The sequence below is a fragment of the Panthera pardus genome, unplaced genomic scaffold (assembly GCF_024362965.1).
Source record: "Panthera pardus isolate Hobbes unplaced genomic scaffold, ASM2436296v1 HiC_scaffold_23, whole genome shotgun sequence".
NCBI lineage: Eukaryota > Metazoa > Chordata > Mammalia > Carnivora > Felidae > Panthera > Panthera pardus.
In genome coordinates, this window is record NW_026526799.1 from 2,035,237 (window position 1) to 2,047,348 (window position 12,112).

General features: G+C 56.1%; 1 protein-coding gene across 1 annotated transcript; it reads right to left on the bottom strand.

The window, feature by feature from the left end:
• Positions 1–766: 766 nt before the first annotated feature.
• On the bottom strand, positions 767–9,319 carry MESD (mesoderm development LRP chaperone). The gene is made up of 3 exons (XM_019460438.2): positions 9,081–9,319; positions 3,004–3,236; positions 767–1,778 (listed from the first exon to the last, which is right to left on the bottom strand). Exons 1-3 carry the CDS (start codon positions 9,282–9,284, stop codon positions 1,514–1,516), a joined length of 702 nt encoding a protein of 233 aa, XP_019315983.1. The 5' UTR covers positions 9,285–9,319; the 3' UTR covers positions 767–1,513.
• Between the last annotated feature and the right edge of the window lie 2,793 nt (positions 9,320–12,112).

Consider the following 12,112-nt stretch of genomic DNA (forward strand, 5'->3'; position numbering starts at 1 on the left):
GTATTTGTCTTCTCCCACCAGGTCCCGAAGTTTCAGGACGCCTGGGCCCAGGTCCGGGCCGTCCCCGGCTCCCAGCAATGCCTCACATGTAAGAGACGCTCCGAGCACTGGGGGACGTGGCTGCACCCTGCGCAGGAAGCGGTGGGATTAGGACTTCCCCACGCCGACGGCTGCTAACTGGAAACACAAGGCCCGGGAGCGTGTGAAGGGCGCCATGCCCGTCCCATCAGGACACCTGCTCCATCCTGACTAGAGAGGACAGAGAGCTGACATGCTCAAGGGACACGCTGAGAGTGCCAAGGGACAGGGCTTGCCCCACCGTGGCTGCGTGCAAGGGTGTAGACGGCCCTCCCCGGGACAGGGCAGGGGCTCAGACGGCCCTCCCCGGGACAGGGCAGGGGCTAAGCTCCAGCCACACAGGAGGGGGTGCACTTCGTGGACGGGGTGAGGCCACAACAAACACACGGCTGCAGGCCGGGAAGTGAACTTTTTTTTTTTTGGAAACAAATTAACAGGAGGTTGCACCGAGACAAGGCCGTGGCAGGGGTAGGCACAGACTTTTCACTCTGGACCCTCCTGCAGCGGTGACGTTTCCTAACCACGTCCGTGTGCCCTTTTCAATCTGTTAAAATTGTGAGGGAAGTTCTGTACAAACAATGTGAGTCCTTAAAAATGACACCTGCATATAAATTCTGTAACTCGTACGCAGGGGAGGTCTGACACACGAACATTGCAGGGCGGTTAGTACCATACGAAACACCACAGATTTAGGCACTTTGTCAAAAAAAACCGTTTAGAAACGATGAGGTTACGGAGTCTTCTGTCACACGCCGCCGGCTCCCGATTCACACCCCGACGGTCGTCACATTAAATGGCACGTTTGAGCCCTCGCCGCCCGCACGGCCGCCCCGAGCAGGACACAGGCACAACTCCCGGCCTTCACGGACCACGCGAAACCCGACGGCCGCCGGGAGGTGTCCCCGACTGGCGGCGGGGGCTCCAGTCGAAATCAAAGTCGGGACTTTGCGTGTCCACGTGACCGCGCACGTGCGGGGTTCCGCATCCCGCGTCCTGACCGTGCGGCGCGGACGAGCACCGAGCCCCGCGCCAGGGCGGGAGTTCGCGGCCACGGAGGCAGGGTCTGCGGCCCGCGGGGGGCCCGGTCCCACGGACGGCGTCTGTCCGGCTGGCTGGGACCTGGCAGCCGTCCGGTTGGCGGAAACGAGGAACGAGGGGGGGCAGAGCCAGGGCAGTGAGGGGGAGGGGCGCCTCAGGAGCCAGTGCCGCCCCCGGACACGAAGGGCCACCGTTTCCATTTACAGTGATTTTACAGGAACCTCGAACGCGTCCGAGTCCAACGTTAACGCCGAGGCCGCCGTCTTCTCGCTCGAAGCCTCTTAAACGGTAACTCTGGCGTGGACGGCCAACCGGTCGCGGGGCGCAGGATTCTCCGGGGAGTGGCTCCCGCCCCTGCCCGAGCCCGGGGCGCCCCGAGGCGGCCGGGGAGGCCCCCTTACAGCTCCGCCCTCTTACTCCCGGCGCGGTTGTCTTCCTTCGCGGCCTCGGCGGCCCGAGATTTGGGCTCCCCCTCCTTCTTCTTCTTGCCCTTGTCCCGCTTCGTTTTATTCTTCTCCCCGCCGCCTCCCCGGCCGGGGTACACCTGCCCCTCCAGCGTCACATCGGCGCACCTGTCCTGACTGACCAAGAAGTCCTTGATCTCCCAGGCGTAGCTTCCGTCCCGAAGCATGAAGATGGCACGGTCGGACCCCACGATGAACCTTGACAGAAACACGCGGTCAGGACACGCGGGGAAGCGCTAACGGGCACAGCCGCCCTGTGCCACGTGGCCAAGAGGAGCGACTCCTCTCAACCTCGACACAACAGAACGCTACGCTCCTCGAGGCCCCCGGTAGCTACTGACGGTGACGAGCACGACCTGAGCTGAGCTGAGCTGAGCGAACCACGCAACCCCTCGGCTCCAGTCTCGGAGGCAGAGCCCCGGGGAACGATCTGGATCCGCCTCAGCGTGTCAACACTCAACAGGCCCCAAGGGGCAAAGCAGGGGATGAGCCCCCGGCTGGAGCACAGGCGTGGCCGGCGGGCACGGAGCTTCCGCTCCTGGGGGGCCGCGCCCAGCCCACCCCGCAGAGAGGGGAGGTGGCTCTGGACGGGGAGTCAGGGGCACACCGACTGGTCCCCTCGGCATGTGCGCAGGCCCACGACAGCACCGAGCGTCGTGCTCGGTACCCCTTCGTGTCTGTCTGTCACTGCTATTTCCTAAACTAAGACGCGTGAAGACCCTGAATTGAGGAGGAACAAGAAACTTCCCGAAAACTGCATCTCAGGATCTTACTGAGCTATGAAAACCGGACCCCCGACCTCGGATCAGTTACCTGTCAGCAGTCTGGTCCGAGCATGTGTGAACACGGCCACACACGGAAGGATCTCCGGCGTGAGAAACCTCTCGGGTTGGGGGGGGGGGGCGCCCTGTCCTGCTGTGACTAGTCTGCCCCCAGAGGCCAACCACCTGTCCAGTCTTCCTCAGATGAAACAGAAGTTATGCAGCCCGGCACAGGAGATAAGGTCACTGACACTGTACTAGTGTTGTGTGGGGACAGGGGGGTGGGGGGGGGGGGTGACAGGTGTAAGGAGCAGGGCACACGGAGCTGACAAACCCTACGTTGTTCGCCCAAAACTAATAGACCGTTTGTCAGCTGCACTCAGAAAAAAAGCAGCTGAAGGTATAAAGATATATAAAATTTTACAATCAAATGAGATAGTAAAAAAAAAAAAAAGGCAAAAAAACTTACGGGCCTTGACCAATAATAAACGTTTTTCTTTAAAAAGAAAACAAAGGCAGGGATAAACAGAAGCGTCAAAGAGGAAACCCGAGGCGGGAAAGGTCCTGGGCCCGAGGGAGGCACCGCCAGAAAGGGCGCCCGCTCCAGACTGGGGAAAAGTCCCCGCACCGCCTACGGTTTTCTCAGCGGCCCGCCGCCTCACCTCTGCACGTCGTAGTTGGCGTTGAAAAGGCTGCCCTGCCAGAGGCTGGTGATCTCCTCGGTCTCCTTCTCAGTGGGGTTTCCGGACACAGTGACGAACATCATGAGCGTCTTCCCCTTCCTCGTCATCTTCAGGATGCTCTCGGGCCTGCCCGGGTCTATCTGGGAGAAGTCGATAGGGGCCGAGGGTCTTTTGTGCTCCGGGAGGTCCCCCTCTTCGATGTCGTCATCCTTCTATTAGGACACAACACACAGCGTCACGCATCATCAGAAATGTGCTTGTCAAGCGGGGCAGGCGAGAAGGGCGGCGCGTGCCCGCAGGTGCGGTGACCCACGTTAGCACAGGAAAAGGAGACCCGGGAGCTGTCCTCCTCTACCTGACCTTCAGGTGAAGCCCGAGTCTCAGGCAGGACTTCCCACCCGTCGTCATTCCGGGTCACCGATACCTGAGGCCCCTGTGTGATGGCTTCAAAGAATCTACCCGATACGGTGGCCTGTAAATACGGCCACATTCTGGTTTGGTCCCACAATGAACCACAACACAGCAATGAAGAAGAAAAAAACACTGATGCTGTGCCCCAAACCTCAAAAGGACAATACTGAGTGACAGAAGCCAGGCACAAAATCAGAAACACTATAAACTTATTTATTTTAAGTTCGAGATGAGACACAATTAAGAAATTAGGAACAGCGGTGGCCTCTGGGGGGGGGGGGGGGAGGAGGTGGGTTTGACTAGGATGGGACCCAAGGGAACTTCTGAGATGACAGAAATGGTCTCTACTTTGACAGGACAATACAGATACTCACCAGTCAAACTCCTGCACACTATACTTAAAATCTGCATTTCATGTGTATCAACGTCAACTAAAAAATAAGAACTGTCTGGGGCGCCCGGGTGGCTCAGTCGGTTAAGCCTCCGGCTTCAGCTCGGGTCAGGATCTCACGGCTCGTGGGTTCGGGCCCTGCGTCGGGCTCTGTGCCGACGGCTGAGACTGGAGCCTGCTTTGGATTCTGTCTCCCTCTCTCTGTGCTCCTCCCCTGCCCGTGCTCTGTCTCTCTTGCTCTCTCAAAAATAGACATTAAAAATAATTTTTAATAAAAAACCCTGAACTACTCACTCAACTCTAGTTAGCAGGCTTCGTTTTCTGCAGTCGTGTGAACAAGCAATTGTGACGCTACCATCTGTGACTTCCAGGCTGGAGCCAAGGAGGAAATACGTTAGGGACAATGACACCCGGTTCTTCACTTAGGGGCAGAACTACAGGAGGAAGACGACGCCCTGTGGTGGCCGAAGGACCACGTGATTCTTCATAGGTAGGCAGGCAGACAGAGCGATAAATAAAAATATTTAAGCATCAGAGTTCCTCGGAGAAAAGCCTAATAATTCCAGCCACAAAAGGAAACGACGTACCGAGAGAAGTCACCAAACGGGTGGTCCTTGGAGACACTATGCTAAGTGAAAGAAGCCGCACGCAGAAGACCACGCTGTGCGAGACGGCTGGCATGAAGCGTCCAGAACAGAACAGAGATTCGTGGCTGCCGGCCACAGGCTGGAGGGTCAGGGGAAGTGGGGGAGGGCGACCGAGACGAGAGTCTCTTTCTGGGGTGACGAACATGTTCTAAAATTGATAGTGGTGACGGCGGCACGCCCCTCTGAAAACACCACGGAAACGTACACTCTGAATGGGTGAACTGTCGGGCGTGTGAATTCTCTCAATAAAGCGGGTATCGAACACCCGATAAACGACTAACCTAAAATGACACGAAGAGCCCGTTATCTCTCTCTTACTCGGTCCTCTTGACAAACTGAGGAGGACGTCGACAGTCTATTAAAATGCCCCTAATGAAAGGCGAGCACAGGAACTCGTACGGCGGTGCCTGAAGGTGCCCCACGTTTGCATCAGACCTGGGACCTCGCGTGAGCCCCACCTAACTAGCCGGCCGACCCGTGGCCGGGACTCCCTCCTCCCCTGGGCCTGTTTCCTCATCTTTAAACAGAAAAGCAGAACCAGCTGGCCCCACGGCCCCAACAGTGACTACACACGATGCATAGAGCTTCTCATCTCCGCCACTCTCTCTACCGCCCCGTTTCTTCCTCATTTTGCTTTAAGAGTCCGTGGCGACCGGCACACAGAGGCACGTGCTGTGCAGTCAGAGGGTCTTGGGCAGGTTGGAAAACCACCTATAACGGGGTGGGGGGGACAACATCTCCCTCCTACGGTTTGGGGGGGTTCAGTGACATAAAGGCAGGCCATAAACACCCAATGATCAGACCCGCAACCAGCTGTGGAGATGACGTAGGACCTCCCGGTCGCCGAATTCACAGGCTGTCTCCATCTCCGTTTTATTCCTCCCTAACATGTGCTATCGCTTCTTAAAACACCTTCAGACTTCGAGTTGGCTCAGCAACCTAGAATATTTGTATTTTTCACACCGACTTCATTAATGGTCACGAAGTTAACTCCGTACGTCACACATAGCATCTCTTTTCGATGAAAACATAACTGATCAGAAGTCGAGTGCAAACAGCAAGGGTAAGGATTGTTTCAAACAACTTGAATTCCACCTTCTAGGTTTTTGTGTGTGTATCAGTTACCAAAAAGGGGGGAGGGGACGGGGAGGAACAGTACCCCATGTGGCTGACTGTCGGTTCTACTTACTTCTTCCCATGCCCCTCGGCTTCTCCGCTGGGCCATCTGATATGTTCTTATCACTTTCTCTACTCCTGCAGCAATCAAGCCTCTACCCCTGGGCAGGGGTGGGACTGTCACAGGTCAGGCATTCCCCAGACACAGCCCGACCCTGCCTCCAGGCATTTTCAACTGGCTTCCCTGCTTCTTCCCTGCTTCTCCTCGGCTGCTGGTCACATTCGTTACAAAGCTGAACTCCACTTTCTGCAGACCCTTTTCTTCCTCCCTCCCGTGCTCCTTGATGCTAACACTGGCTGCCATGCGCCCAACCTTCAGGACAGCCCTGCGAGGCCCCCACTGAATAGATGAGGGGGACGAGCCTCGGAGAAGAAAATAACTTACTCGAGGTCACATGCTAGCAGGGGGGACACCGACACTGGACAGCGAACCCACATTTCTGGCTCTGGGATCCGCCCCCCACCTGCCCCTTGCTGTAGAATGAAAGAACTGCCTTCGGTTTTCCTACACCACCTGGGACTCAGCATTAAACCTAACACAGAGGAAAGGGTTCCCGTTCTGCCCCACTTGACCCGGGAGGCAGGCATCTCAATGGAAGAATGATTCTCACACCAGTGGGAAGGAGGTAGGGCGGGGGGATTTAGGGATCGCCCCCTGGGGGAGGAAGTACTGTTTCTCACAAAAGCTCTCCCACAGAAAAATCACTGCTACCGGGGAAGGGCACTCACATTTGTGGACGGTGTGCAAAAGTTAGCTCACCTGGTCTGCACGGCACCCTGCCAAGGGGGAGGTTGTCCGGCTTCACGGTTAAGGAAAATGAGGGTCACACTTACAAGCAGTAAGGCCGGGTTCAAAACCCCTGTGCCTTCAGCACATCATGCTGTCTCCTGCCTGGTCACACAGCCGCCAGCTACCAAGTTGAGCACACTCTCTCACATTCCCCCCTCCACTCTGATCCAGGAGACTCCAGCTCATGCAGGCCCTCCCATCACCTTGCACTTGTACTTCGGCTCACCAGGGTGCGCGGCCAGGCAGTAAAATGGTGAAAAGAATAGGCTTGAGAGTCAAACGACGAAATTCGGAATTCAGCTTATATGCTGTAGGACGTGGGGCAAGTTACTCAACCTCTCTGGGCTTCAAAAGTCATCATCTAGAAAGCAGGGTGAGCGCATTAAAGGAGTGCGCATGCCCAGGGCAGTCCTGTTAGCTAACAAAAACTCAGTAAGTATTAACTACGAAGTCGTTTCTGCCTTCGGAGTCTCTGCCCACCCATCCTAAACTTTGCTGACCAATTTTTCTAATCATGAGAGCCCACGATTCAAGAACCCCCGCCACCGCTGGAACCTCACTCCGGGGCACACTCTGAACCCTCTCAAAGCGTTATGAAGGCCGTGCAGTAACCTGGGGAAATGCTTAATATGTCTAATGAGAAAACCAACAGCGGGAAATGACCCCGATGCCGGGCTCTGAGCTGTAAAAACCATCTGCACGCGGAGGGGACACGAGCGAGGGAACACGCGTGTCAGTCCCAAGGTACGAACGATCACACAGAAGCGTTCCATTATGGCAGTATTTGGGTCACACCGCTTTTCAAACTCATCAGGGCCCGTGTATTGTCTTCTAAATTAAGCGAAGACCCCGGAACACTGGAGGCCCAGCGCAGCCTGGTTCCCACCGGCCTTTCCACCCGGACCGCTCACTACCTTGCTTCAAACGCAGCCTTCTCCAGCTAACCGAACTATTCCTACCAGCACGGCTGGCCATCAGAGTGGCGCTAGCCCAGGTTCTTCCCAGGTTTCCTCGGCTAATCCTCAAACTACTCTGAGGTGGGCATTGCGAACGCCTCTGTTTTGTGGGTAAGGAGACTTTCACCATCAAAGTCACAAGTGGTGTGAACCCAGCCAGTCTAGCTGCCAAGCCTGGCCTCTATTATCTGCACCCCCCCCCCCCCCCGACCCAGCTCCCGCTGCCCTTCTCCACATCGCCCCTGCCTCTAGCCAGATGCCCTGTGCTCCCTGGAACCCTCTGAAAGTCCCACCGCACCTTCTTCCCACAGTACTCCGCAATTCCTACTTTGTTTTATGGTTGTTTGTACCGTCACTGCTGTTCCTGACGGTCGGATCCCTTGTTCATCTCCGTTTCTGTCTAACTTAGTACTTCAAGGTATTATTTCCTCAAGAGACAGCGCTCTTACTTTAGGGAATCAGACACTTCAGTAGCTAGACCATAAACTGATGGGCGATTACAAGGGAGACAGTAAACAGGGAAGGAGCTGCTGCGAGATGTTCCCTCTTCATTAGCAGGGTGCACACTCATATCTACCCCGTGCACACTCATAGCTAACCCCCATCTTGCCATCAGCTGCGGATACGCATGGAAGTACAAGTCTGCTTTCTCCTAGTCAAATTCATCAGATGGTATTTTTTAAACTCACGTCTGAAAGTCTCTATCAAATGAGGCATGCACACGGAGATAACCACAAAGTAAGAAGACATCAGCCTGGGAAGGCATCATCGGGTAAAACCTCATTTTGCAGATAAGGAACCTCAAGCCCAGAGCGGAAACGGGAATTGCCCAAGGTTACACAGCCAGCAGAACCCAAGTTTCTCGGGGCGCCTGGGTGGCTTAGTCGGTTAAGCGGCTGACTCCTGAACTCCGCTGAGGTCACCATCTCAGGGCTCCTTGAGTTCCAGCCCCGCCTCACGCTCTGCACTGCTGGGAATTCTCTCTCCCCCTCTTTCTGCTCCTAACCCACTCATGCTCTCTTTTCTCTCTCTCAAAATACATAAACTTTAAAAAAGAACCCAAGTTTCGGACTCCACTCCACCAGCTCTGCAAATGAGCCAGGACCATTCAACCACTTTTGCAAGGGAAAAAAGGCACGAGTTTTCCTCCAGTGAACCTCATCTAAAAACCTTATCACACACTCCAGAGCACTCAGGAAACAAACCAAAAAACCTACTCTCACAAAAACAAGTCTTTGCTCCTTTAAACGAAATGTGAGCACCAGCTTTTGACCTCCCCCACCCTCACTCCCCAAATTACAAAACCCTCAGCAAGAAATATACTGGAACGAGGAGTCTAGACGCTTCTGGTCCAGAAGACGGGAGAACCAGTAAAGGGGAGATGACCCTCGCTGTGTACCCCTCACCCGCCCGCTCAGCCCAGCCTCGAGGAGCAGCCTGCAAAAGGTCCCCCTCCCCACGCGCCGGGCTCACTGACCACCGGGGCACCGAGAAAGTAGGGCGAGGCCCCGGAAGGGCGCAAGGGGGCACTGGGGTGAGGCTGGTGCGGGGCAGCAAGGCCGCCCGGCCTTGGCAGAGAGGGCGACACCGAGACGGGGTGTGGAGGGCGCCCGTGCAGAGGGGTCGGAGGTCAGCGGGACCGGGGCCCGGGACCGAGAGCAGCCGGCGGGTGCGCGCGCGCGGACCTCCCACTGCTCCAGCAGACGCGCCATGTCCGCATCGTTGTAGTCGCGAATATCCTTCTTCTTCTTCCGCGGAGGCGGGCTGGCCTCCCCGGGCGTCCCGGCCGCGCCCTCGGCAGCGCAGGCCCTCGGCGGCAGCGGCGGCAGCAGCAGGTCAGAGGCGCAGAGAAGGACCAGGGCCGCGCGCACCCAACCGGAGGCCGCCATCTTCGCCGCGCCACCGCGGAGATCACGCTTGCGCGCGCCGCGGACCCCGCCCCCGGGTTCTCCTTCCGACCCCGCCTCCCGGCCCGCGCCGACCTACCACGCCCCGCTCCAGCCCCAACCCCCCCGGCCCCGCCTCCTGGACCGCGCCGGCCCGCCACGCCCCGCCTCGTGCCCGCCTCCGGGCTCGCGTCAGCCCCACCGTAGACCCCGCCCCTGGGCCCGCCCCCACCGCCCTCACGGCCTTACCACGCCCCGCCCCCGGGCTATCGTTCCGACCCCACCCCCCCCCGCCCCGCCCCCGCGTCACGCAGACCTACCAGTCCCCGCCTCGTACCCGCTTCCGGGCTCGCGTCGGCCCGGCCATAGGCCACACCCCTTGGCCCGCCTCCCGACCCGCGCCAGTTTACCACGCCCCGCCCCCGGGCTCTCCTTCCGGCCCCGCTCCTGCCCCGCGCCGACCTACCAGGTCCCGCCTCGTACCCGCCTCCCGGCCCGCGTCGGCCCCGCCACAGGCCCCGCCCCTGGGTCCGCCTCCTGGCCCGCGCCGGCCTACCAGGCCCCACCTCGTACTCTCCTCCAGAGGCCCCGCCCCTGCGCCATCTTGGCTCCGCCCCGCCCCCTCCCGCGGTCCAGATAAGGCTCTCGGCCCCTGGCCTGGTCGCCGTCGCCGCCGCCGCGCCCGCTGGTGTGCTGGCGGGAAGCCTCGTCCACAAGTCCCCTCAGGGCCTCCAGGAGCCCCCAGACAGCTCCTCGAGGGTCTCCGTTTCTGGCCTGCGAAAGGAACTGGAGGGGAAGTTCTGGGAGCTGCCTGGGCTCCGGGAAAACTGTCGTAGCCTGTCGGGCACTTCTTCTCCCTTCCTGCAGCCACTTACCAAGTAGTGAGTGGCAGGTGGCTCTGCCTTTTCAGGTCACGGATGGACGGGCCCCGCTGCTCTGCTCTTGGGCACAGAGGATTCAGCGCCACCAGCTTTCAGGATCCCTGTCATCTCTGGAACGCGAATAAGACTTACACGCATCGCTTTTCATTTTTAAGACAGCTTCAGTATTTTGTCTGATTTTAACCTAATACTGTAGGCTCTGACTAATGCATTTTAAAGCTGGATCTTTTTGTTTGTTTGTTTCTTACTTAAAAAGAGCGTGGACAGAGATGCTTTCGAATCACACGAGTTTTAAATGGCCCGACCTACTGATGTTTCTTTTAAATTGTTAATTATGTAAAAACATGAAAAAAGACACTGTACTTGTAAGATAGTCACACGTCGTACAACGTTCCAAACATTCTGCTCCACCCCACAACTGTACTCCAATCAAGCCGTTTGTCACATATTGTATACATTTTTCTGTACATTTTTAAACGAAAATGTCTCTTGAAATGTGTTGCATATAAATCTTGTTATATGTATGTCTGTGGCAACAGAGTGTACATATTGGTAAACATTTTGGCTCCTTAAGTGTTTTCACTTAGCAATATAACGCGAACTTTCTTTATGCTTCGGCATAGCATATTTGCGAGAGTTTATTTCTCTATTACCCTACTGATGGACACTTCTTACCAATTTTTCTATTACCAAAAGAAAAAAAGTAGCCACAATAAACCTCTTTATTCATGCCTTATGTTATGGGCTGAATTGTATCTCCCCCAGATTTCAGATGTTGAAATCCTAATCCCAGTACCTCAAAATGTGACTGTATTTGGAGATAGGGGCGCTACCGAGGTAATTAAGTTAACAAGAGGTTGCAAAGATTGGTCCCAGTATGCCGTCTTTTTTAAGAAGAGGAAATTTGGGGGTCGTCTGGGTGGCTCAGTCGGTTAAGTGTCTCCCTTCGGCCCAGGTCATGATCTCGTGGTCCGTGATCTCGTGATCCCCTTGTGGGGCTCTGTGCTGAGAGTTCAGAGCCTGGAGCCTGCTTCAGATTCTATGTCTCCCTCTCTCTCTTCTACTCACACTCTGTGTTTCTTTTTCTCAAAAATAAACAAACATTAAAAAAATTGGAAAAAAAAAAAAAAGAAAGGAAATTTGATCATAATCCTACGGGGTAGAGATCATGTGAAGACACAGGAAGAGGGTGGCGCTCTACAAGCCAAGGAGAGAGGTCTCAGAAGAAACCAATCCTGCCAACACCTCCACCGGGGACTTCTGGCCTCCAGAGCAGTGAGAAAATAAAGTCCTGTTGTTTAAACCACCTGATCCGCTCTACTCTGGTACAGCGGCCCTGGCAAACTAGCATATCCCGCTTGGATAGGATTGGATCCGTGGTAGGCTGCATACAACAGAAAACTGAGTTTCTCGTAAAGTGGCTGAAACAAGACAGAGGGCTTTGTTGTTAACTGTTTCATTTTTCTTTCGCAGAAGCGGTTAGAAACGTAAGCGTCTAGGGCTGGTGGTGTACCTCGGTCATCGGGCACCCAGCCTCTTTCTTACCCTGCTCCGTCATACTGGCTGCTGGTTTCTACCCTCAAGTTCACGGCAAGTGCTGGGATGGCCCCTGGAGCACCTGCGTTAGGATGACTTTCATCCAGGGGACGGGGGAAGGAAGGAGGGTCAAAGGGGCACACTTTTCTAGGGAGCTAGCTTCCTCACATCTCATTGGCTGGAACCTAGCCCCCCGAAGGACGCTGGGACACTGTCTTCTAGCCGTATACGTTGTCACCCCAAATAAAAGCGGGATTCTGTTATCAAGGGACGAGAGGAAGTGGCTGCTGAGTAGACAGCTACCTAACAATGCAGGCAGCACCTTCTCTCCCAGGACCGTTGTTGTGTAAATTCTCTCCCCCAGCAGAGGCACGCATGCGTGCATCCATATGTATACAGTCTATGACATTTTCC